Raw genomic sequence first — 27,634 nt, forward strand, 5'->3', positions numbered from 1 at the left:
AGGATGAGCCCAAATTCCTGACTTGGGAGCTCAGGGGAAGGAGGCATGATTCACTAAGATGAGGAACACGGGACAAGGACGAGGTTAATGGAGGAAGGAGGCTGTGCTGGTGAGTCCAGTTTTAGACATTGCGAGTCTGTAGCATCTGTAGGACATCTGTGAGAAGAGGTCCAGTGGGCGGCTGGATATATTAGTCTGAAACTCAGGAATGAGAACGGGGCTGGAGAGAATAGATTGGAGAAGGATCAGCCTATGGGTGTTAATTAAAGCCAAGTCAGTGTATAAGATTGCAATGTGACAGGCAGTGTGGCTGTATAATGATATAGAAAATGTGGTCCCTGCTCTCATAACCAATACAAAATCAAAATTTGATGTAGACCTTTAAACTGTTTACAAACCCATCCATGTCTCCATAGCAACCTTGAAGAGAAGAGATAGTTCTGTCCTTATCTCGGGAGGCAGACACACACAGATGGCGGCCGTGCCCTAATGCAGGAGATGTTCTGGTTCCACGTGGGTCACACAAAGAACGGCACCTGGAAATTCTACGCTAGCTGGTCCAAACCTGTGTCTTCCCCCACGTCTCAGCCATAGGGCCACAGAGATGGACAGAGAAGTTTGAATCAGTCCTTTTCAAATTTCCTTTTCTCTAGTTCTGTCTCTCTACACCCACCACTCCACCAAAGCCATTCTGGGAGGGGTGGTCATGATCAAATTGCTGAATCCGAAGGTGCTTCGGTAAGCACCTCACCTGGTTTTTCTGTAACATTCACGCCTGTGGCCATTTCCTACTTCTTTCAACAGTCCCCCCGTGGCTTTGGTGGAAACAATCGCAGACCATGTGTACAAGTGCTTCCCATGTGTCAGGGCTCCACTAAGCATGCTCCACAGGTACCTCGTTTTCCTCACAACAGCCCTGGGAAGTAGGTACAGTTATCCCCACTTTACAAATGAGAAACAGGCTCCAAGAGGTCAAGTAGCCTCCCAAGAGCATCCAAGCTAGAGAGCTGAAGTGGTTGGATTTGAATCCAGGACTTTTGAAAACAAAAGCCTGTATCTTTAAGCACTAAAATAGGGTCGCTCTGCTGGTTCTGCTGCCCTCTCCCAGATCATCCTTCCTCCACCTCTTTTCAGGCCCCTCTTTGCCCCTCCCCTGCAAGGCTGCTCTTGTTCGCGTTCTTTCTGTGACCCACTACGAAAATAAAACTCCTTCTCTAATTCAGGTTTCTCTCCTGACCTCTCCAGGGTCTGGAGTCCTCCGGAGCACCCTTAGCTGGGTGGCCACCAGGGCCCTCGGGCTCAGCTTGCTCACCGCTGAAGTCACAATAACTTCCCTCCACTCATTCCTTCCCCCAAGTCCTTATTGTGTTATATGGCACCACATGGGCTCCATCAAAGGAGCCAGAAACTGGGGAGTTATCTTCAGCAATCCTTTACCACCACACTCAATGACCAAATATTGTTGATTCTGCGCTCCCAGGAATCTCAAAACTCAGTCCTCTCTTCCCCATTTCCACATCGACTATTTCACTCATACCAGCCTCTCTTATCGAGATGACCAGTGCCTCTTCGCTGGTCTCCCATCTCAGCTGTAACCCATCCAATCTGTCTTCTAAGGAGTATTCCTAAAAATCCAATCATGTTTTGCACTCAATTTTTGGTCCTACCCTGGCTTCCTAGGATAAAGTGTAAACTTCTCGGTGTGGCCCACACTGCCTTGCCTGACCCGGCCTCTGAGTGTCTGTCCCCTCCCCTCACCCCCAGCATCCGATGCCCTCAGGCAAGCCCTAGACGTGCGCCCTCTCCCAAGCGCATCTGTCCTCCTCACATCTGCGTGGTCGTCGGTCCAGTCTAAGCTCAGCTGTCACCTGTTCAAAGCCTTTACCAGTCTCCTTCCTCCTATTTTTGCCCCCTCTGTGCCCTGTCTGTATTTATGTCACAGTTCCTGTAACCCTGACAGCATGTAGGTGTTTACCTGTCTGCTCCCCTATCCTGGAAGCTGAGTTCCTTGGAGGCAACGCCTGGAACGTGGGGCCTTATACGTTGGGATTCCACTCCTGGTGCCGAGTGCCTACTGACGGTCCAATGCGTGTGTGCTGGTTGATGGAATGAAGAGTGGAGGGGCCTCTGAATCAGACCCCTGTTCTCAGAAACTGGACAGGGAGTCCCTAAGATACTGGACAGGGAGTCCCTAAGATACTGGACGACGTTGAGGAGACAGGGCTGCACTGGGGCTAGCTGAGGTTTCCCACCTTCCAAAGGGGCCCCAGTACCTTCTCCACGGAGACGAAGCAGCCGGCAGGCCTGCGCCATCACTTTGTCTTCCTTTAACTGCAGCAGCTCTGCACCCCAGGAGCAGAGACAAGCTATATCACAACTGTGGGCTGCTGAACTATGAATATTTAAACCAAGATGTGGCTTTAGATTTAGTGGATAAAACATTGGGTTTAAAGCCAGAAGATGAGGCTTTGAGTTCGTCGGCCTCTAGGATTTATGAAATGTATGACTTCCGACAGTCTTGTAACATCTCTGAACTCCTTTTTCCCACTTGGAACCCAGGACTGAAAAGTCCTGCTCACTTACTGCCCAGGGTTGCTGTGAGGCTGAAACGAGGTTATAGGTCAACGTTCCTTGACCGTCTACGGTGCTGAGGAAACCCTGTTGTCCTTTCCCTCGGGAAATGAGGCCTCAAACCTCGTCAGAGACATGGGGCTTCGTGCAGGCCAGGTGGGAAGCTTCCGCAGAGGAAGAAAGCGTCTGTACAGGCAGTTTTTAAACACAGGGAACATGGAGGAAATACCACAGAATTTATGGAGTGAAAGCTTTAAAAAGAAACACGAGACTTAAGTCAAAACAGTTGACTCAGCTCTGGGGGAGGCATCTGCCTGGAAGTAGGAGAAAAAAGAGCTAGACTTGGAGTGGGTTGACACAGAAGGGTAACCTCTGTGGAGTGTCCCATGGAGCGGGGAAAACCTCAGTACACAGCTCGGGGGAGGGAAGCTGACTGTCTCTGCAGAGGGTAGCACCTACTTGCATTTTTGAAATTCCACTTCTGAGAATGTTGCTTGGGCTATACTCAAGCAAGGCCACAGTGATATGCATAAGGATGTTCGCTGAAGCCTCATTTGTAGTTGGGAAAACTTGCCAACAGCTTGAATGCCATTCAACAGAGGATGGGCTACACGAATTACAACACATCCAACCAGGGGAATCCGGAGAAGCAAATGATGTATATCTCTGGGTATGAACGTGGAAAGATATTCGCCATATGGAGAATGAAAAGGCCAGTTGTAGATGGCATGGATATGATGATCTTGTTTTCATAAAAACTAAAAATACACCTGTGCTTGCATATGCATAGAAAAAGATAGGGGAAGGCATAGGCTAATTGCATGCTAAGACTTTATCTCTGCGAGTTGGGATTATAGGTTATTTTCTATACAGTTCTGTAGAGTTGGTTTTTTAAATAGATACATATTGAAAAGAAAATATCCCAAGAGGGCTTCCCTAGCGGAGCAGTGGTTGAGAATCCGCCTGCCAATGCAGGGGACACGGGTTCAAGCCCTGGTCCGGGAAGATCCCACATGCCGCGGAGCAACTAAGCCCATGTGCCACAACTACTGAGCCTGCGCTCTAGAGCCCACGAGCCACAACTACTGAGCCCACGTGCCGCAGCTACTGAAGCCCACGTGTCTAGAGCCTGTGCTCCGCAACAAGAGAAGCTCACTGCAACTAGAGAAAGCCCGTGCACAGCAACAAAGACCCAACGCAGCCAAAAATTTAAATAAATAAATAAATAAATTTATATTAAAAAAAAAAAATCCAGAGAATAAAGGCCTAATATTTAATTAGGGTAAATATCATGGCAACAGCCTGCTCTCATCCTGGAAATACCCCAACCGGCATGTCCCCTGCATTGTGTCATAGATACCAAAATTGTAATACATCCTTAATCATGTTACTCCCCTGATAAAAAGCCTAAAACCTCTCATGTTTGACCCTTCCACTCCATCCCGGTTCACTTACTGTCCACAATTCACTGAGTATTATCTCTGCTCTGATGCGAGTGTAGATTGGGGGTGATTATCTCTCCACAGCGTTTACAGCTTCCACAAATCACAAGTCACACAAAAAGGGCTCCAACAATATTAGTTGAAGGAGTGAATGTGCAAAATCGATGTCGCTAGGGGAGGTGGTCACCCCTCAGGACCTCTCTGAGCTGGTGGCCAGCATCAACGCCATCTCCGTGAAGCAGGCAGGGCCTGTGCTAGGCCCACAGGTCCACAGCGGGACGGGAGGAGTACATTCTAGATGCAGATCCTGAAAAGGAAGATGAGGGCCCTGGGCTCTATCACCAGGCAGCTGTGGGACTTTGTACCATCACTTTCCCTTTCTGGGTTTTCATTTCCTCCTCTGTAAATAAGAGGTCACCATAGGCTTGGTCAACACTCTTTCCAAGCACTTTCCTAAGAGCACAACATCCGGGCTGTTCATAAATGTCCCTTAAGAGGGATCCTGTGGTCGAATGCACTTGGGGAATGCTGTTCTCTGCACCCCCCTCTCGGAGAGTTCCCATGCACATCGGCAGGTTCAAGTTTCTGAGAGGTCTTGAGCAAATAAACTTATGTATCGATGCTCACACCAGCATTTCTTTCATTTCACCTTGGAACCTTAATTTCTTTTCCTGAGCATCCTTCTGATACAGACATTGGTCTAAGTAATATCTGAGGTTCTTCCAACTCTCTGAATCCGTGGCCATGATGAACCACGCCAGCTCTCGATCCTCCCACATCCCACACAGTGGTTCCTGTGGCTGAAAGCACCATATTTCTGATGGCCCTTGTGGAAGCACAGCTTGGTTTTGTGAGGATACACAGATCTGTTAACATCTCAGTATGGTACTGATCACATGGGACAAAAGAGACATGGAATACGGAGAGAGGACAGGAAGTCCTAAAGGGCTGGGCTGGAGCATGGGGCACTGGTCCAGATGTGATGCAGCTGTTGGGGGACATCTAAGTAGAGGTGCAAAATAGGGAGTCAGGGCAAATGGCTAGAGAAAGGGGAAGGTGCTTGGAAGGTACTTGGTACTTGTGTGGTTCACTCTCTTATTTGTGGCTCATCTATGCCTCTGGATTTAACTACCATTTGCGTATTGGTGCCTTCCACGTTTGAATACAATCTTTTGATTAAGAGTATGGGCTTTAGAGTCATACATCCCATGCCTCAGTTTCTACTTCTCTAAAACAGGGTTAATAATAAGCGTTACTTCATAGAGTGGTTTATGAGGATTAAATGAGCTAACATATCTAGATGTTCTTAGAATAGTAACTGGCACATAGTAAGTACTTCATAAATGGTATTGTCATTATTCATTATTATTACTTACATTTCCAGCTGAGATTCCTCTATGACTTGACAGCTCCACTCTGATGTATCCCAGGCATCTCAAACTTAACAGAACCAGAACTCAACTTTTATGCACATAGCATTTTTTTCTATTTTTTTATTTGTGATTATTATTTGAGTGGTTTATGCTGCCATTGGCCTTTGGTATCATAGCCCTTGAAGTAGATGCATCGTAATTAATATCACTGTGTCCCTACTGTTGAACATTTTTCACTCTTCCCAATTTTTTTTTCTTCTTTTGATTTTTTTCTTTTTTTTTAATTGAAGTGTAGTTGATTTACAATGTTGTACCAATTTCTGCTGTACAACAAAGTGACTCAGCTATACACATACACACATTCTTTTTTTGTATTCTTTTCCATTATGATTTATCACAGGATATTGAATAGAGTTCCCTGTGCTATATATTAGGACCTTGTTGTTTATCTGTTCTAAATGTAATAGTTTGCATCTACCAACTTCAAACTCCCAGTCTATCCCTCTCCCTCCCCCCTCCCCCCTGGCAACCACAAGTCTGTTCTCTATGTCTGTGAGTCTGTTTCTGCAAAACCCAGCTTTTGATCTTCCCAACAATACCCCATCTTTTCCCAGCCTTCCTCGTCTCAGTGAATGGTGCTCCCTCAAGTCAGGAACCTGGGGGGTCAGACGTGCCGCCTCCTTCCCCTCCCTTCTGCAGCCAATCCACCAGGAAATTCTGCAGAGTCAATCCCCAGAATAGACTTCAAATTCCTCTACTTCTTTCCGCCTCCCATCCCTATTCTAGTGTGAGCAACCTCATCTCGAGATGAAAGAAATAGTCTTCCAAGTGCCCCCCTACTTTTCCTTCCATGAATTCTTCATGTGGAGCCAGAACAACTCTAACAAACAGAAATACGACCACACTGAACTTCCCTGGGGGCGCAGTGGTTAAGAATCCGTCTGCCAGTGCAGGGGACATGGGATCAAGCCCTGGTCCGGGAAGATCCCACATGCCGCAGAGCAACTAAGCCCATACGCCACAACTACTGAGCCTGAGCTCTAGAGCTCGCGAGCCTTAACTACTGAGCCCAAGTGCCACAACTACTGAGCCCAAGTGCCACAACTACTGAAGCCTGTGCGCCTAGAGCCCGTGCTCCACAACAAGAGAAGCCACTGCAATGAGAAGCCCATGCACTGCAACGAAGAGTAGCCCCCGCTCGCTGCGGCTAGAGAAAGCCCGCGTGCAGCAACGAAGACCCAACACAGCCACAAATAAATAAATAAATAAATTTATTAAAAAAAAAGAAGAAATACGACCACACTAAACTGCTAAGTTGCACATCAAATGAAGCCCAGGCTTCTCACCGTGGCTCTGAGCCGTCTGGTCTCTGTCGATGTCTCCACCTCCCCCAGCTGCTCCCCCAGCAGGCCCCCTGGCCTCTCTCAAGTTCCCACAACACGGGGACTTCTTCCCCACCTTAGAGCCTTTATCTTGTCACCCTTTTTGGCCCGAAGGCTTTGCCCACGGCTCTTTACCAGATGGTCTCCTCCTCACCTGAGACTCTCAGCTTCAAGCTTTCCTCCTCAGACAGATTTCCTCCCACACTCTCTTAATGGGTTACCCCAGTTATCCCCAGTCACAGCCCCATGTTCACAACCTTCACAGCACCGTTCTCAACTTGCAATTACTTATTTCTTTGTCTACCTGTTTACTGTCTGTCTCTCCCCAGAAAAAATTCCCCAGAGTCCAGTACTTCTATTTTCCAAACACTGTAAACTCAGCACAGAGCCTGGCCCCCATACGTGGTGAATAAAAAATGAGTGTCATGGTGAGTGAATGATTTCCTCTCTGAAACACCCTTCCAGTTACTAAAGGTATCATACACTGACTAATAAGCAAAAAATAATTCTGTCTACCTTAGTCAGATAAGCTCAGAGCTAGAACAAAGGACCCATACATGAGCCAATGGATATGCTATTAGACATTTAAGAAATCCTCCAACTCACGATGAGAGGGCTGACCCGAGGCAAGATCTTCAGTCTGTCCCAACAGGCAGTCACCAGGGACCCCACTGAACCGACAGGTGTCAGTGGACCCCAGGAACGAATGAACTTAATGGGATGGATGTCCTCAGTGCAGCCAGCATTCTTCATCAGGCTGATGTCTGGCCTCAAATTTTTCTGGGACATTCAGTCTCCTCACCCATATCATCATTTAATTACAAATTAATTTTTTAAAAGAGGAGTCTTTCTTTAAGGACTACTTGTCACCGTAGAAATCTATGGTTGCAACCATTTTCTTTCCCAGCAAACAGGGAGCCAGTTCTGCTGCTGCTTCCCCGGGGAAGTTAATGTAAATGTTTATTGACTGTACAGTCATCAAGAAAATAAAGTTGCTGATTCATTGCCTTACACTGAAACCCTTTGTTTTTCCCTCCTCTTCCTTCCTCTTTATAAGGAGACACTTCTGAGAAAGAGCACATTTCAGGGACACACTTGATGTGATGTTTTCTTGGTTGCCTATGTCTTTCATCTGCAGATCGTGGTTCCTGTAACTGCAGGGGAACCAGCCCCACTCTTTCCTCTGGAGGACCACCCCTCTAGGGTCTCTGAGGAACAATGGAAGTCCTGGGGTTCCTCAGACTGGAAGCCAGTGGCCCCATGGTGATGGTGGCCCTGTCAGTGGTCCTCTTGGTTCTCCTGAAGTGGTAAGTGCAGCCAGCATGTTCCGATGACCGTGACATTGTCAGGAATAGCAGCCGTGGAGCGGTGCTGGAGCCGGGGTGGGGTATGTGGGAGTGTATTTTTCTTCCCCTCTAACCTAGAGGGAGTTGAGTATTAACACAGCTTCAGAATTGAAAGCAAACAGCTAGGTTAATCTTTTGCTCAAATGCAGGAGACGGAGGTGTCAGGAAAGACCGGTGATTCAGTGGCTGAGAACGCTACACATAATTAAGTTTGAAAGAGATGGAAAAAGCAACAAATTGGAAAGGTTTGGGGAGAAGTATCTCCTTGCACCCCCATCCTATCTTCTCACCTCATTTTTCTAAGATCCTCTCCCCAGGTTGGATTTACAGCAGATTCAGCCTCTTGGGTTTGATGACATTAAAAACAAAAAAAGATATAGGAGCTGTCTGGCAACGTGGGCCACTTCGTAGAATGTCATTGACAGGGATTTCTGTAGGTTTAAGGGCAAAGTGGTGGAACTAATTTCCTCATTTTGTAATATTTGATGGAAGGGAATGGATTCCAACGAACGTAGTGTGTGCAGTGCCGCAAAGTCTGAGACCCTGGGAGAATCTCAAATTTAAACTGGGAGTAACCCCCCATGATTTAGTTAATTCAACAGGAGGTTTTCTGAAGTCTGGCTTGATAGAAGGCTGGATGGAAGGCCCCACAATATGTTCTGTTTGTGCATATTCACCCTGCCGGTAAAACTTATTAAAGTTACCCACTCCATCAAAAGCACCTGGATTTAGGCGGCTCTGGTTTTTGAGGGGAAAGTGGAAAAAATAATGGAGAACTTCAGTTTGAACAGAATTTCAATTTATGTTTCCGGTAGTAATAAAGCCTCCTCTAGATTAATAACTGGGAAAACACTTTGAAAAGCATCAAGCATTATGCAAATGTGAGGTATTATTCTTTTGGAATTTGCATAGCTGAAAATGGAATTCACGTTTGATGTTCTAGGATGATGAAATTACCTCTTGCAAATTGGCTCTGAAGCCCAGCTTCAGTCCCAGTGCTGTTTTGCTTTCTAACTGGTTTAATTATCTTTTGAACTTTCCTCAGTGTGGCTTATCTTGCCTTGAAACCAGCCACATGCAAACCCAGGAGCAAGCGGTACCCCCTCTCCCACCCCACTCGGTTCATCCACCTCAGTTTCTGCTCAGAGATGAGACGCACTTAGCACAGTGCCTGACACGTAGCGGGTGCTCAGTAGATGTCAGCCACTATCATTAACTATCATTTATATAACCTAAACGCAGAGGAAAATAAGTCTTCAGTGCTTCAGGTATATTTAAAATTTCTCATTAATATGCTTATTAATATTAATTTCTCATCGACAGCTGTGCTCTGATTGTGATTCTCAAAGTGTGTCCAACCTGAGGCCTCCAGGTGGTCTCGCAGCATCATTGTTTCTATTGCACACTTCGCTGCACTTCTGTTTCTGTCTTTATTGGGTCTTTTTAATTTCCGTAGTCTTGATTTCCAGCTCAGTGCCTGATATACAGTACGACCTCGATAAATGTCTGATGAATAGATGAGTGAATTGCATACATTAATGTTGCTCTGGTCACGGAAAGGGGCATGTGTCCTGACTGATAAGTTGGCTGTAACTGGGTGTTTCTAATCAGCGTAGATCAGAGTCACGGCCAATAACACCATACCATTCAGCAAGGCAGTTGTGCATTTGCAATCTGTTCTGGGGCCATGCTAATAACCTGGGTCAAAGACACAGAGATAAGACAGATGCATGAAGCAGAGACAGTGAATAGGAAGTGAGGGCCGACTTCTATTTGTTCTTGCAAAAATATTTATTGATTTCTTCATGTGTGCCAGGCATGGCGTGAGGCCCTGGTACAAGGTCAGAAAACAGGAGGTCTGGATCAGATGCCCAAGGCTGGGGAGACGTGGAGGTTCTGGGTGAGCTCAGTGTCTGTTGAGGATAACGCCGAAGAGAAGGAGGAAGCAGGAGGGAGCAGCCATGGCCGTGGCCATGGCTCTGGTGCTCCTGGGTCTATCCCTTGATCAGTTCAAGGTCACCATCCTTGGGCTCTCAACCCTCGTCTTCCAGGCAAGACTCCAGGTAGCCCCTGAGCAACAGACATCAGCTTGAATGCGGCAGGGCCTCCCTCCACCTTCATTTTCTCGACAGGGTGCATGTGGGAGACAGAGGGGCGCTCCGGGAGAGCTGGGGGTGGAGAGACCCTCACAGCCATGTGGTCCCCGAGGAGATCTCGTGGAGGGTGCTGCCCTGAACGTTTAAACTCCTTAGTCTTTCCTTTAAGAGTTCCCCCTGCCATTGGACCAGGCAAGCGTGCAATGAGAGCCTTGACTCTTGGAAGGTAACATGAGGAGGACCACTTCTTGCCTGCTCAACCAGCCTAGGAGTTCTTTCAAGGCAGGACTGAGGTCCTGTATCTCATTGCAGTTCTGGAAACTTCTGTCCATGACTCAGATGTTCTTCTAGCATCTGGTTTAATGCGGGTAAAGTGAAGAAGTACACATTCATCAGCCCAGCACCCGGGACGTAGGGTTTGGTCCCTGACTCTTTCAGCAGCTTCATCCACCAGGCTCTGACCCCAGCCTGTGGGCCTGGCAGTTCTGTGAACAGTCACGTTGCTGCAGGTGTCTGTGCCTCTGCCCTCGCTGGTCTCCATGCTTGGAATCCCCTTCCTCCTCTCTTTCCTTCAAGGAGCTCAGGGGCACCTCCTCAGGGAAGCTTCTCCTGTTTGCCCAAGACACTGAGAAGTCCCACTCACTGTTGATTTCCTCATCACTCTCATCTCCACCACCCCTCCTTGCATGCAGTTGGTGCCTAATAAATGTTGGCTCGAATCTCCCCTGGCATTTTTCTTTCTTTTTTTTTTTTGGCCGCACCATGCAGCCTGCGGGATCTTAGTTCCCCGACCAGGGATTGAACTCGGGCCAATCCTGGGCAGTGAACCACTGGACTGCCAGGGAATTCCCATCCGCTGATATTTTCTTGCTGGTTCTTCTCTTAGGCGTCACAGCTCAATACAAATCTAATTCTTCTGCCCACGTGCATCACCCTTTTCCTGAAAGCCTATTGTGTTTTCAGTTTGGACCAACTTGGTGTCCACATTTCTAATTGTTACAAGTACACTGTTTTTGAATCTCCACTCACCTTGTACAGCAAGACCATGGCATGTACTTAATAAACACTTCTTAATTGTTAAGTGTTGTGTGAATTTAGAAAGAAGACAAAAGAGTCAATTTCATCTAAAAAGAGACTAATATAACATAGGCATAGTATATTTTGATAGTTTTCCCCAAACTGCATTTGACACAATTTTTTGATGACAGTCACTTAAATTGACAGTTATGAGGCTGAGCCGTGTGCACTGGGGTCTGAGGAGATCAGGGCTGTTCCACTGGGGCTGGAGATGAGCTGGAATGTAGAATACATTAGCTAGAAGTGCATGAAGCACATGCGAAGGTGATCTAAACCCGTGATAAAACATTTTTAAAACTCATTTTTTCTGTATAAAATTGTTGGAAATGCTGACTTCCGGAAGAGATTTGATGTACAAGAAATAAGTTGTGTGAGTTGAATAGTGGTAGAGGCAATCTTAAGTATAGTGTATTTAAACTTTCAAGCATACCTACAAACTGGCAGCTTTTGGTAAGATGAGGGTTTCTTTATTAAGAAAGAGTGTAAGGACTCCCTATATAATTATGTACAAATTCATCTGCCCCATCCATACAGACAGAAAGTAGATTAGTGGTTGTCAGGGGCTGGAGGAGGGGAGAAGGGAGAGCCTGCTGATAGGTATGGAGTTTCTTTTCGGGCTGATGAAAATGTTCTGAAATTAGACGATGTTGATGGTTGCACAACACTGTGAATGTACTAAAACCACTGAATCACATACTTTAATAAAAGGATGAATTTTATGACATGTGAATTATATTGCAATAAAAAAATTCATGTACCCAGAAAAAAAAAAAAAAGAAAGAGAGAAAGAATATAAAGAAATAGCCCCGATATTAATAGTGGTTTTCTTCCAATGGTGGGATTATGGGTGATATTTTTTCTTCCTTTAGTCTTTCTGTATCTTCCATATTCTTTTTGTAAATGAATATCAATTATTGAGCAAAAAAAGAGACATTTTACTAAAAAAGAGCAGGGAATTGCTCCTCTCTAGTGCTGAAGAGGAAAGCAGTTTTATGCTTTGGGCATGGAGGTCTTGAGACTGTAAGCTAACTATTTCTACATCAGAGTGGAATGTACAAGGGAGTTTGGAGTAATCAGGGAGCTTCTTGGCTGATGAAGCAGTGAGAAAAGTAAACCGTCGTTGTTGCATTAAGTAACTAAACAGTCAAAGCAGTTAAATATATAAATATGGTGGAAATTGAGAAGAGTTGTCTTGGGAAGGTGGAAGGGCTTTCAACGCCAAGCTGCATTTAAATCTCAGGAGCCCAAGACCCAGAGGTATAAATCAAATGGACATTAAAATAGGAATCAGGGTAAGTTAGTGTTCTGATCTAGTCTCATTCTAAGACCAGGTTAAATTAAATTGTGAATGGTGATTATTAAGACTTAAGACTACCAGAGCCTCCCATCAAGCCTCTTAGATAGCCTCAACCACCAGAGGACAGACAGCAGAAGCAAGAAGAACTACAATCCTGCAGCCTGTGGACCAAAAACCACAGTTACAGAAAGATAGAGAAGATGAAAAGGCAGAGGGCTATATATCAGATGAAGGAACAAGAAAAAACCCCAGAAAAACAACTAAATGAAGTGGAGATAGGCAACCTTCCAGAAAAAGAATTCAGAATAATGATAGTGAAGATGATCCAGGACCTCGGAATAAGAATGGAGGCAAAGATTGAGAAGATGCAAGAAATGATTAACAAAGACCTAGAAGAATTAAAGAACAAACAAACAGAGATGACCAATACAATAACTAAAATGAAAACTACACTAGAAGGAATCAATAGCAGACTAACTGAGGCAGAAGAACGGATAAGTGACCTGGAAGACAGAATGGTGGAATTCACTGCTGCGGAACAGACTAAAGAAAAAAGAATGAGAAGAAATGAAGAGAGCCTAAGAGACCTCTGGGACAACATTAAACGCAACAACGTTCGCATTATAGGGGTCCCAGAAGGAGAAGAGAGAGAGAAAGGACCAGAGAAAATATTTGAAGAGATTATAGTCGAAAACTTCCCTAACATGGCAAAGGAAATAGCCACCCAAGTCCAGGAAGCGCAGAGAGTCCCATACAGAATAAACCCAAGGAGAAACATGCCGAGACACATAGTAATCAAAGTGGCAAAAATTAAAGACAAAGAAAAATTATTGAAAGCAGCAAGGGAAAAACGACAAATAACATACAAGGGAACTCCCATAAGGTTAACAGCTGATTTCTCAGCAGAAACTCTACAAGCCAGAAGGGAGTGGCATGATATACTTAAAGTGATGAAAGGGAAGAACCTACAACCAAGATTACTCTACCCGGCAAGGATCTCATTTAGATTTGATGGAGAAATCAAAAGCTTTACAGACAAGCAAAAGCTAAGAGAATTCAGCACCACCAAACCAGCTCTACAACAAATGCTAAAGGAACTTCTCTAGGTGGGAAACACAAGAGAAGAAAAGGACCTACAAAGACTTAAGACTACAATGAAAAAGTCCATCCCTGTACTTGGAAGTTTCTTTCTCAGAGAGCTTGCTTTACATGTGGAAAAACTGGATTCTAATTCTAGACCTACATCTAATCACAGACCATATTTAAAAGAAACCACTGCTCTCTGGGATGCAAGATGGTTCAACATATACAAATCAATAAACACGATACACCACATTAACAGAATGAAGGATAAAAAAATCCTATAATTATCTCAATACATGCAGAAAAAGCATTTGACAAAATTCAACTTCCTTTCATGATAAACACTCTCAACAAACTAGGTATAGAAGGAATGTACCTCAACATGAAAAAGGCCATAGTATATGACAAACTCACAGCTAACACCATAATCAACAGTGAGAAGCTGAAAGTTTCCTCTCTAAGATCAGTAACAAGCCAAGAATGCTCACTCTTGTCGCTTTTATTCAGCATAATGCCAGAAGTCCTAGCCAGAGCAATTAGACAAGAAAAGGAAATAATAGGCATCCAAATGGGAAAGGAAGAAGTAAAACTACCTCTGTTTGCAGAGCATATGATCTTATATGTGCAAAATCCTAAAGACTCACAAAAATCTGTTAGAACTAATTAATGAATTCATTAAAGTTGCAGGATACAAAGTCAACATAAAAAAATCAGTTGTATTCCTACGTACTAACAACAAACTATCTGAAAAAGAAATCAATCCCATTTACAATAGCATCAAAGAGAATAAACTACTTAAGGATAAATTTAACTAAGGAGATAAAAGATCTACGCACTGAAAATTATATGACACTGATGAAAAAAACAGAAAAGGTTGCAAAATACATGGAAAGATATCCCGTGTTTATGCATGGGAATAATTAATATTGTTAAAATGTTCACACTACCCAAAGTGATCTACAGAGTCAATGCAATCCCTATCAAAATTCCAATGGCATTTTCCACAGAAATAGAAAAAAATCCTAAAATTTGTATGGATCCACAAAAGACTCTGAATAGTCAAAGCAATCTTGAGAAAGAAGAACAAATTTGGAGGCATCACAATTCCTTTTTTTTTTTTTTTTTGGGCCGCGTAGCTTGTGGGATATTAGTTCCTGACCAGGGATCAAACCTGTGCCCCCCTGCAGTGGAAGCACAGAGTCCTAACCACTGGACAGCCAGGAAATTCCCCATCACAATTCCTGATTTCAAACTATATTACAAAGCTATAGTAGTCAAAACAGTACGGTTCTGGAATAAAAACAGACACATGGATCAATGGAACAGAATAAAACATCCAGACACAAATGGTCAATTAATTTTTGACAAAGGGTTCAAAATACACAATGGGGAAAGGATAGTCTCTTCAATAAATGATGTTGGGAAAACTAGATAATCATATGCAAAATAATGAAATTGGACCCTTATCTTATACCATAAACAAACAAACAAACTCAAATTGGATTAACAACTTAAATATAAGACCTGAAACTGTAAAACTCCTAGAAGAAAACATAGAGAAAAAGCCCCACAACATTGGTCTTGGCAATGAGGTTTTGGATTCGACACTAAAAGCACAGGCAACAAAAGCACAAATAAGTCAGTGGGACTGCATCAAACTAAAATTTTCTGCACAGCAAAGGAAACACTGAACAAAATGAAAGGCCACCCAGTACCTTCTAGATTTACTCCATGACTGCTTCATCTGTTGATGGTCTTGCTTGGGCTGGCCTGTGCTGAATGCAGCTGCTGCTGCTGCTGCTGGTGAAAAAGAAGTCAGATAAGACCCAATGGGTCCACTAGTGACCGCTCCCTCTCCTGCCTGGGCCCCCTACTCTTCCTCAGTGGCAGTTCCTATGGTGCTGATTGTCCCAGGAGCCTGGAAATACTCTCCAGAAGTGGCTTTTGGGGGCCTTTTAGCTTCGTGCATGATTCTTGCTTCTCGCCTTCCAGCCCCAATCCTTCAGCCTTTCTGGGTCTCCAGCCAGTCACAGGTGGCTTTGGAAAGCAGAAAGGTCTTGGTCTAGGTCTTGAAATGCAGGGAAGGATTAGCAGAGAAGAGGAGGGTGGACATTTTAGGTGGGCAAGTATCACAGGTGAAGGCAACATGGGGGTTTGTAACATTTGGTGGAACAGACCATTCAGAGTGTGACTAATAGATGCATTTTAGAAATACATTTTAAAGGCTGTGGATAATTTCCACTGTCCCAGAGCATGTAGAGAAGGATGAATGCTATTTGCCTTTTTTATTTTTTGTGCTTTTGTCTAGGATATGATGGGTACTTCAGTTTAATAATTCAGTGATGAGCTTGGAGATAAAATTGAGCCCGCTTATGAAAACTAGGTCTGTGTTTCCTTGAGGACCATTTTCACAGAATATTATTTTTTGTTTTCTCTCTTTTAAATAGCTATACACAATAGCCCCAGCCTTCTCACTTTATTGATTTTCCAGAACGAGAGTACGAGTTGTGATTATAAAGTAAGGTGACTGATTATTTTAGCATACACATCAGAACTTATACAGCCAAATGAATTTTATGACCTTCAAAGGCAGTGTCCTGATAGGCTATACCCTTACTGCAGATATGCCATATCAGAAAACACATTCTTAGCACTTTTCTTTGGGAACGGTCCTTAGTGTGTGAATGCGGTTTTTTGACCGCCCTCAAGGCAACAAATCATCGTCTTTGTTGAGAACGGATTGATTTTTTAAAAACAGCCCAAATTTTGGCAGCTAGGTGATTAAACAGGGTAATATTATTTTTAATCCAAAACAAAATATGATTATAAAACAATAAGACTTGTTGTTCTTTATTGAGAAGTTTATGAGGCATTTCTGGAAGCCGGGGGATTCTGTCAGGCCACACTCATTGGGCCTATGAGTTGCTCTTAGTTTAGTTTAGCTTTGTTTTAAAGAAAACAACAGCAATAATCTTAACCCTTATGGTTATACCTCTTCCTATCTTGTAAGGAATTCAGGCTTTTGGAATTGGTAGCATCAACTCTTTGGTCAGAGATGAAAGAAGAATCTCATTCATTCTATAAACAAAGCAGACCATCGGATTTACGTTGGTGCCTTACAGAGCTGCTTGAGTCAATGCTTGGTGCTACTCTCCTGGGAGGACAGTGGTTCTTCCAGAAATAAAGTCACTGAATGGACCCTCCCCTCCACCCCTGAATACCATGATAACAACCTACCAAATAGACTGTCATCTGCCACTGAGGGCAAGGGCCTTATCTTTGGGAACCTGAACAGCATGGCAAGGACTTGTTTCTGTTTGTAAAAATGACGTACGTCTCAACAAGGGGGTGGGACTTTGGGGAGAGCAGGGACAGGGGGCAGGTCTCACGCTGCTGTGGATTGGAGCTTCAAATATTAAGCGCCACTTTGTCCCTGGTTTGCCAGAAATCTGTGATGCTGCACAATGTCCTGGGGGTGGGGGAGGGGAGGAGGATCAGCTGAGTGGGGAGACCCCCGGACCCCCGCTGTCTCAGGTGTCTTTGGGCCCCCAGGCAGAGCCTGGCACTGGGCTACCCTGCGGGGCCATCCTAAACCTCTGGGTGGCCTTGTGAAGGTGTGTTTCTTAGGTTTCGCCTCAGCAGATGGAAATTCCTGAACATGGTCCCAGAAACAGATGGCTTTTTTTGCCCAAAGTTTTCTGGGAAAATGGTGTCAGAGAATGACAGCAAGGCCAACCTCTACCAAAAGTGGCTTCAACCAAAACCCCATTTCCCAAGCCCTGCCCAGAACACCCCGGAGAGAGCCAGCTCCGGGCACCAAACCCAGCAGCTGCCTCTGCCCTCTGAGCTGGAAGGTGCCCTGAAATCCTCCCCGAGCCTCCTTCCTCCGTCCCTTCTCTCCACACTCTACCTGCACATCACGGTCCCTGCTGCCCGAACGCCCTCCCCTCTCTGTTTAAATGAAATCCCACCCACCCCTCAAAACCTTGTCCAAACGTTGCTCTTCCTGAACGTCTCCTTAGCCAGGCCAGCCCTCAAGAGCCTGGCCTCCTTTGAACTCCAACAGTGCCTGCTGTCTCTTGGCACTCACTGTATTAGTCTATTGTTCATGCCTGTGTCCTATTTCCTAGCCTGATGATAAGGCCCTGAGGGCAGGGGCTGAATCTTAAGCCGGTGAGTGCCTTGTGCAAAGTAGCTGCTCAGTAAACGTTAATGATCACAATCATGGCGCTGCTGCCAAACGACTGCCGTCACGTGCGCGTGCAAGCCAGTCTCCCTCTGACTGGCACACTAGTGCCACCACGTTCTCAACATCTGGCAGAATGCTTTGCATGCGGGTCATTGAAAGAGTAAATAAATTCCTTCTTAGTTCATACCCTCATTGAATGCTGAAGGCTTTCTAGGCTATGTGCTGGTTCTACCTCACTGATGGGCTATGGATCACATGCCCATGAACTCAGATACATAAAGTAACTGTCACGTTAGAAATCAAAGAGCAAGGCTCTGATGCAAAAGGAAGGGATGGGATAGAAAGCAGGACACAGCCATTTAGAAGATGAGGTATGTGGGGAGCACAGAACACTTGGTGTGTCGGCGGGGTGTCCTGACCACAGTATAGGGAAGGGGAGACATCCAGCCCCCAGCAGACACATCAAAGGACAAATACTTCCTTCTTCACTGTTTTATTAACCGCTAATCCCCACAGTTCAAAGCACCGCTATCTAAACTCTTCACCAACATCTACTGTTTATATTATTTACCCATAGGTCCTGTGTTCTATTGTCCAAACAATGATGTATATTTAAGTAATGAATGACTTATTTTCCCATTTTAATTATTCAAAGACAAGCCAATGGAAGCTCTGCCAATGAGAACAGTGATCAATGAGAGAGCCAGCATTAGTGTACCAAGTTATAATTCTACTGCGAAGCAAAGAAACTTGACATTTTAGTTAACCTGCACAATCTTATTGTCAATAAAGGCACAATTTACATTGAGGCTCTTTGCAATGTTGAAAATATCTCACGTACCCCCTTCCTATCTTCGCCAATCAATAGGCATCCGGGAAGCCCAGGCTGTAAGCATTGTAAAGCTTAGTCAGTTATACATTTAATGGTTTCAACCCTGTCTGTACACAGAGAGTGACCAAAATTGGTAACATCGTCTCATGATATAAGGGAGGATAGAAGGAGATAATTGGGAAGTTCTTAGGAGAAATATGGCACTGTGGAAATCAGCAAGACCTTTCCAGTTGAGGGCAGATACACTTTTTCCACTGGAGGACCTTGGGCAAGTCACTCCATCCTTGCCAGTTTCCTCACTGATAAGAGAGGGCTGACAGTCCCTGGCTCTCAGCGTACGGCATCTTTTCCACCCGGCCCCCCAGGCCAGCTCTCCCTCACCCCTCACAGTTAACCCAGTCTTGTTTCCTAAGTGGTGCCTGAATCCTTCTTTCCCCTCTTTCTGCTCTTCTACTCCTGTAGTTCGGGATTTCAAGAGCATCCCTTGGCTGGAAATAGACACCCAACTGGTTTCCCTACCTCGTGTCTTGTGCCCCTCAAATTTGTCCTCCAACTCTGCAGCCGGAAGAACACACCAGAATCTCATCGCTGCTTCAGAAAACCCTCCCGTGGCCCTCCCCGCCTGGGGAACTGGTCTCCCTGGCTGGCGCGGGAGGCCCTCTCTGACCTGGTCCCATCCACTTCCGCCTGGTCACCTCCTCACCCGGCATCTGGCTCTCCAGCGCTCACAGTTCCTTCCCCACGCCATGCTGTTCGCCCTCAATTTCCTTCCCTCTCCTGGGGTGCTCCTCGCCCCTTCATTCCGGTGAGAGCCACGCATCTCCTGTGGTCTTGGCCCTACCACACCCGGTACCTTCTCTCTCTCCCTCGTACCACTTCCCTGGCTCCCCCATTAGAAGGTGAGCAGGACTGGGTCTTACTCAGCTTTCCCCTAAGTGCCTAGCACTGTGCCTGTACATTTCTTCTGGGTAATAGGCATTCGATTATTTGTTGACCAAAGCTGAATTAAGGGGGACAGTGTATAGGATTTCGTGTGGCACACGCTTGGCATATGAAGACACAAATTCATGTTAGCTGTTCTTCGCTGCTATGAATATCCTCATAGAGAATTTCCATTTATTTCTGATGCATATCACTACAGCCAGCTGCCACCCCTACATGTTATAAAACAAAATTTCACTGAATGGAACTCTGGATCTCAATAAAAGATTTCATCTTTAGAATTCAGGCAAGGCTGGGCTGTGGGTTGAAGTTCATCTCTGCACGGTTTATGAGGGAAGGCTTGCTAAACAAAATCTCAGTGCAAAGGTGACTGTGGAACCCATTGAAGAAAATAAACTATTCCCAAGCACGTTAGCCGACGTTCATTCATCAACACGGCCTTTAAAAAACACACTAAAACCACTTCACTCTTGGCTGCCTTTCCCCACGTGGGTAATGGTCCAGCGCTTGGGCTTTGGAACCTGATTGCCTGGGTTCAAGTCCTGGCTAGCTTCGTGAACTTAAGGAAGTTTGTAAGGTCGCTGTGCCTCAGTTCCCCCAGTTTTAAGTAGTGATAATAACAGTACTCACCTCACAGCGTGCTGGAAGGATTAAATGAACGGACACAGAGCAGTGCTGGGCACAGTTAACGCTCAGTAAGTGTTAGCTATCGTCACCCCATTATTAACTGCAGGCTTGTACTCCACAATAATCGCATAGGTGCTAGGTAAGTAGATCGTGGTTTTTATTTTATTGTTTTAAAATACCATTTGGAATTCTCACATGATCTCCAGGACTGCATTGAAGGGAACAGTGGAGAGAGCCATATGTCAAACACGTGGCCTCATTTTGAATGATCTTGGGCTTATACCATTAGGTAGCTTTTGGTCTTGAACAAGTAAGATGGGGTTTAAAAAATACCTATTGGATTTAGCAACTAAGAAGTTTTAGGTGATGTTGGAGGTGGTAAGAATAGACGCCAGAATGCAGCAGGTTTAGAAGTGACTGGGAAAGAAGAGTATCCTTTGTTTCACTGGTTCACACTTGCCTTGCCCTTGGGTTTGAGAACTTGAAGTGTAAATGATACAGAGCAAATCAGTAAATAAACCCTGGTAAGTTCTCACTCTATTCTCTCTCACAGACCAGACCTCTGGTTTCCTGCACACTCTTGTCCAAGCCCCTGCCTTCATTATCCCTTTATTATGCCACTGTAAACGTTTCTTGGCAGGTTCAGTTCTCTCCCATCTTAAAACATACAAGTGAGCCAGCCAACCAACAGCCACCTCTTCTTTGACTATGTGTTCCACCTCTGTCACCACTCCATCTCATCCTTCCCTTCCCAGTCAAGACCCCACGCTTGCTCGCTTTCTCACTTCCCATTTACCCTCAGCCCTACAATGGGGCTTCTGTTCCATTGCTCACCGAAACGACTCTCTCCAAGGCCACCAGTAAGTCCCTGGTTCCTAAACAGAATTCACATTTCCCAATCCTTCTCTTTCTTTAGTGCTTTGCAGTATTTGACTCTGATATGCTTAGTCTCTTACTGTTGGGTTTACGGCAGGACCCTCAGTTGTGTAGTGGTAGAGAAAAGGCTGAGCACCTCGAATATAGTCCAATGGCCTCATTTTACAGATAAGGAAATGAAGGTCTAGAGAAGAGAATTGCCCTGTATCAGTCAGCTATTGCTGAAATAACACTGTGTAATAAACCACCCCAAACTCACTGGCAAATGACAACATTTATTTTTCTCATGGTCTGTGTGTTGGCTGGGGTAGTTCTGTTCCAGGCTTGGGTGGGGTTCAGATCTGCTCCACATGGGTTTTTGACGGGGTGCAGGCTGAAGAGGATACTTCAGGAAAGTTCTGCTCATGATAGATCACAGGGATGCAAGAAATGCAACAGGAAATAAGTGATGTCTCTTGAGGGCTCAGCCTTAAAGTGGCTTAATGTCACTTTTGCCCATATTCCTTTGGTTAAAGCAAGTCGCATGCCCAAGCCTAACATTAATGAGTTGGGGAAGAAGACTCCACTGTAGTGGGAGGTACTTCAAAGTCATAGAACAAAGGCTGATGATGTAGAATTTTGATAAAGGGAGGGCATGAAGAGTTGGGAGGAATGATTCAATCTACCACATACTTGAAGATCGCACTTGTGGGTTGTGATCTCTGACGAAAGAGAAAGAGGCTATGAGTGACTAGACAAAACAAAAGAGGAAAAAAAGATAAAAACAAAGAGCAAACAAAACAAAACAAACAAAACAAAAACATAAAGCTAATGGAAGTTTGGATTTTTATCATAAATGACAACAAGGATCTCTGAAAAAAGAACAGACATTGATGGGAAGTTTGCCAGCTGAGACACCAAGATGGTGAGTCACAGTGGGTCTTGGCTGTGAAGTGAGGAACTAGCACCAAGAGGGCTAAAGCAGGGTTGTGAGCTCAGTGTAGGGGCTCAGCTTGGACCTGGGCTGAGCCTGGGGATGAACCCAAGAATATCTAGCTGAATAAGTGGTAGAGATCAGGAACTGACCAATGATGGAGCTACAACATACCCTGAGAAGAGTAAATATTGATTCAGGGATGGGGCAGGGAAGAGAGCAGCTGCCACATAAAGGACCCAATTCTAGTCTGGAAAAGCAGGATTGAGGGAAAACATTTCTGAAGTCCAGAAAGACCAGAGGAAGTCTGAAAGCAGAGAGCCTAGTGTGTTCACCATACCCTGAAATACAACAAGCAGGGGATACCCTTATAGACTGTGAGCTGTATCATTTGAGACAAATTCATTGTTCTATACTTGGCAATACATTTATGTATGCTGTTATACCAAGACATGGCTATGGCTGAAAACATAAATTGCTCCAGAATTACTATAAATATTCGCATGGGCGCTGGGGCCCTACTGAGTTATTAAAGAAAAAATATGTTTTAGGATTGTCGCTTGCCCTTCCAGAAACTACCCCTTGGTGCTGGCTAGTGGCTGAAAGGAGAAAGAGTGAGTCCCAGCATCACAAGGCCTGTTAGACACAGTGAACTGAACTTGAGCTCTGAAAGATAAAAAGAGATTTTTATCTCACTTCCATGCCCCTCCCTGTCATACGCTTTTGTACATTCTCCTCTAGGAAGTTGCTGGTGAATGTCAGCAGTGACATGCTCTTGCAATCCAAAATCAGCCATAAGCTTTCATTTCCTTTTTTGCTATAAAAAGGATATGCTGACTGAAACAACTAAAATATAGATTAGTTAGCATACTAATAATAAATACCAAAAAATACACACCCCAATATACAAAAATCCCCACAAACAAACAAACAAACCCAAAGCCCAACATTCAAAGTGAGCCAAGGAAAAATGTATTTGAATTAGCATTTTCTTTCATTAGAGTCAGTTTCTTTCCATGTTGCCTCCTCTGACCACAGGGCAGACAGGAAGACCTGTCCCCATCCACATACCCAAGTGTTGGCCTTTCCCATGGCTGGTGACAGCTCTGATGGTCTTTGTACTGGGTTAAGTAGTGTCCTCCCACCCCCAAATTCATGGTCACTTGGTACCTCCGAATGTGGCCTTAATTGGAAATAGTGTGTTTTTAGGGGCAACCAAGTTAAGTTCATGCTGAATTAGAGTGGGTCCTAATCCAGGACTGATGTCCTTATAAGAGGGAATTTGGACACAGAGACACACAGAGTGAAGATGTTGTGAAGACACAGACACACAAGGAGAACAACATGTGAGGATGGAGGCCGAGATTGGAATGATGTATCTGCACAGGAACTCCAAGGATTGCTGGCAAACGCCAGAAGCTAGGAAGAGCAAGGGAGGGTCTTCCCTTGGAGCCTCAGAGTGACCTTGGCCTGGCCGACATCTTGATATCAGACTTCCGGCCTCCAGAATTGTGAGAGAGTAAATTTCTGTTGTTGTAAGCCCCCAGTTTGTGGTACTGTTACAGCAGCCCTAGAAGATGACTGCAGTCTCCTTCCCCTCATCAGCCTTGCTGAGCCAGAACAGACCAGTCGGAGGCCTGGCTAGAGGCTCAGGCCGTTCAGTCAGAGAGACCAGGCCTGGGCTGCGGGCTGGCCACTGACCAGTGTGTCAGACACTGGGGCTGATCTCTATATCTCAGTTTCCCCATCTGTATAATGGACATAACAAGGATGTTGGTGGAGATTAAAGGCCACCATGTTTATAAAGTGTTTGGTACAATGCCTGGCCCATAGCACATGCTTAATAAATGTTAGCTGCTATTATCAGCCATATGGTTTCCACCTCAGTTTGAAGTTTCCCTGATTTTACTTTTCCAGTAAAAGTCAAGTAGATATCTATTCCCTTGGGGATGTACCATGGCCTCTGGCACAGAGTAGGCACTAAAAACAACTTTATGGAATGAAGAATGGAACAACTACATCTCTTCATAGGAGGAAACAGCTTATAGACTTCATAAGTTTTAGTAACCATCTGGAAAAACCCAAGGTGGAACTTTGGAAGAAGGATGTACTTTAATCAACTTTGTTCATGTTGGGGCATAGGTGATGTGGTAGCCAGCCTCCAAGATGGTCCCTAATGATCCTTGTCCCCTAGTATTCACACCTTTGCTTAGTCCCCTCCTGCACTGTTCCAGAGTCAGTCAGGTGACCAACAGAATACAGCAGAGGTGATGGTATATCACTTTTTTTTTTTAAATTAATTAATTAATTTATTTATTTATTTTTAGCTGTGTTGGGTCTTCGTTTCTGTGCGAGGGCTTTCTCTAGTTGTGGCGAGCGGGGGCCACTCTTCATCGCGGTGCGCGGGCCTCTCACTATCGCGGCCTCTCTTTGTTGCGGAGCACAGGCTCCAGACGCGCAGGCTCAGTAGTTGTGGCTCACGGGCCTAGTTGCTCCGCGGCATGTGGGATCCTCCCAGACCAGGGCTCGAACCCGTGTGCCCTGCATTGGCAGGCAGACTCTCAACCGCTGCGCCACCAGGGAAGGCTCGGTATATCACTTTTAAGATTAGGTTATGAAAGTCTGAGGCTTCCATCTTGGGCCCTCTCTCCGCCTTGGGTTGCTTGTTTAGGGGGAAGCCAGCTGCCATGTTGAGCAGCCCTACGGAGGGCCCACATGGTGAAGCCTGCCAACAGCTACATAAGTGGGCATGAATGTGATTCTCTAAGCCCAGGAAAGCTTTAGATCACTGCAGCCTCAGTTGACAGCTTGACAGTATCCTCATGAGAAACCCTAACCCCCAAACCTCCCAGGAAACACCCTCCCAGATTCCTGACCCTTGAAAACCATGTGAGATGACAAATGTTTGCTGTTTAAAGCCACTTAGGCATTGGGGGTAATTTGTTACACAGCACTAGATAACCAATACAGGCGATGAGATAGGAATGGCCAGGATGAGCCAGGACTGGGACCAGGGACTGTAACGGGAGACATTATAAAACACAGGAGGCAGGCAAGAGGCCAAACACAGATGGGTCAGACATGCAGATGGTCAGGCAGGTTCTGTGGGTCTGCACATCTGGTCCAGAGCCCAGGGGGGTGAGAGCCACAACCAACCACATCACTGAGCAAAAGGCACTGAGATCTTGGTGACCTTAGACTGGAGTATCACCTTTTGACCTTGTTTTACACAATTTCCAGTTGGACCTTCAGTTGATCGCTGTAGCTATGAGGTCATCAAAGGCCAACGAGTGAATTTGCCAAGAATTAGGTCAACACAAAGATATGGGGATTACAGTAACAAACAAAATGTGATGGGACTATAATTTTTGAAACACTCACAATATTCTTTTGTTATTTTGATTGCCTAAGTTCTTTAAGTCATCCGCCAAGCTGGGAGGCAAAATGGGATATCCTAGGCCTGTTCCAGGCTATTGGTCAGGTCACAGTGCAATAGAAAGTTGGAAATATTGGCTGGGTTTATGAAGATGTACGTCAAATCCAACTGGCAAATATTTTCTGAATGCTTACTAGGCTAGTTATAAAAGAACTTAGAGTCATTCGGTGCACCTAGTACAAGTACCTAATGCTCCTTATCCTACCCGTGACTACTCAGGGATATTGAAACTCAACAGGGGAAAAAACAGTTCCTTTATTCTTTGCACAGGCCAGGTCTCCCCTTTAAATTGACCTGTCCTTGTTTCAAGTCTTGGGGCCCTGCTGACTCAGTGGCAAATCTGATCAGTTATTTGATCCCAAGGGATAATAGAGTCCCGTGAATGGCATCTGTCTTTTCACAGGGGCATCAGAGTCCTTACTCCACAGAAGTGAGCAAAGCTTCCCACACCCCGTCTTGTAGCCTGGTCGAGTTCTAGGCAATTTGCTGCTCTGCAAATGTAAAACGAGAGACACAGAGGCTACTAGCTAAGGGCACAGACTCAGAGCCAGACAGCCTGGGTTTGAATGTCAGCTCCTCTACTTACTAGCTGTGCAGCCTTGGGCGAGTGCCTTAATCTCTCTGAGCCTCAGTTTTCCCATCTGCAAAACGAAGATGATCATAATAGCACCGCCCACACAGAGTGTGGAGAGGAATAAATGAGTTAATGTGTGAAGCACTTAGAACAGCTCCTGGCCCCTGGGAAATAGTCTGTAACTGTTCGCTATTATTATGCAGGATATAGAGGCAAAAGTAGCCCCCTCTGCCCTCTCTGGGCTCAAATGTAATTGTCTTTTGGGGTTCACTCAAGGCAGATGTCTCTCTTTCACAACATCTAAAGGGTTCTTTAAGGACTTCATAAAAACAAAAGGATTAACTACAGATGACTAAGCCCACATGATGGACACAGAACCAGGTACAGTAAATAATGAGCTTAGGCAGGATTATATTCCTACAAACAATACACCAAGTTCTCCTGTTCTTTGTCTGCAATCCCCCTACCATGAGGGAGCCGGTGGCCAAGGAGAATGTCTCTGTGTGTCCAGGATAATCTTGGGTGGGCTCCTGGAGGAGGCATTCCTCAAGCAGAGGCTTGAATTCAGGACTTGCCAGGTAGAGAAAAAGGCTGGGTACACCAGGCAGAGAAGAGCGCGCTGGGAGCAGGGTGAGGTAAGCAGGCACCTGGGACGCAAGATTTAAGGAGGCACTCACTCTCAGGGTCGTGTAGGAGCAGGGTCAGCACCTGCACATCCCTGGGAGCGAGTGCCTCCTTAAATTTTGCATCCTAGATGCCTCTCTTGTGTCACCTTAATCCTGGCCCTGGAGAAGAGCATGGGTAAGAGCCTGGAAGGGTGAAACAAGTCGGTATAACTAGCAATGTCCAAGTCATGAAAGACTGCTTGAGGACAGAGATCACTTGGAGCGAGGCTGAGGAGTTGGGCTGGGGCCAGATTATCAAAGGTCTTATGCGCCAAATAAAGGACTTTAGCGTTGGTCTAAAAGTGACAGGTAGCCAATGAAGAATTCTGAACCGGTCCACAACATGATCAGATGTGCATGTTAGCAAGATTCTTCTGGCACTAGCATGGATGGCAGATTGGTGGATGAGGGAAGAAACTGGAGATTGGGAGGCCAATTCAGGACTCTATTGAGTCCATGCCCAAGGGACAGACAATGATGGCCTGAAATAGGGCAGTGCCAGTCAGAAGTAAGGAGAACTCACTAGAGAAGTGGTTTGAAGGTAGAATTGACAGTACATGGTGATTGATTGCGGATGAGGTTTGATGGGAAGAGTCAAAAATGGCACAGTTTAGAAGCCATGGGGAGTTATTAGGTAAGATAAGAAGTACACGGAAGGCAGTTATCAGGGCTTCCCCAAGTCCAAGGGAAACCTCCCCACGGCCCATTTGTTTTCCATAGGATGCAGTCTCTGGGGGTCAGATGTGTCTTACCCTTTGTACGGTACCCACACTCTCTAAGTATCGCTGACCTGAGATGAGCCACTTCCAGACCCCATCCCCCCATCTACTCATTGGCTTTCCAAGAGGCCTTAAGGTTGTCCAAGTGCTTTTAAAGACTGTGCAGCTGGGCTCAGACCGACACACCACCAAGT

The 27,634-nt window shown here is 45.3% G+C and overlaps 1 protein-coding gene and 1 long non-coding RNA gene across 4 annotated transcripts in view; one reads left to right on the top strand and one right to left on the bottom strand.

Annotated features, from left to right (window-relative positions):
- Positions 1-6,645: 6,645 nt before the first annotated feature.
- TBXAS1 (thromboxane A synthase 1) overlaps positions 6,646-27,634 on the top strand; it is a 151,536-nt gene continuing 130,547 nt past the window's right edge. The window contains exon 1 of one of the 3 annotated variants that reach the window (XM_082400340.1): positions 6,646-8,075. In XM_082400340.1, coding sequence (XP_082256466.1) covers positions 7,987-8,075 — 89 coding nt within the window. In that variant the 5' untranslated portion in view covers positions 6,646-7,986. The remainder of the gene's footprint in view (positions 8,076-27,634) is intronic. The other 2 variants (XR_014246992.1, XM_082400339.1) reach the window with 2 other exon arrangements.
- Positions 13,729-27,634, bottom strand: part of LOC309632626 — a 130,989-nt gene continuing 117,083 nt past the window's right edge. Inside the window, exon 3 of the long non-coding RNA XR_014247007.1 lies at positions 13,729-15,464. This is a non-coding gene — a long non-coding RNA (uncharacterized lncRNA). The remainder of the gene's footprint in view (positions 15,465-27,634) is intronic.

Source organism: Balaenoptera borealis (genome assembly GCF_965194805.1).
Source record: "Balaenoptera borealis genome assembly, chromosome: 7".
Classification (NCBI taxonomy): domain Eukaryota; kingdom Metazoa; phylum Chordata; class Mammalia; order Artiodactyla; family Balaenopteridae; genus Balaenoptera; species Balaenoptera borealis.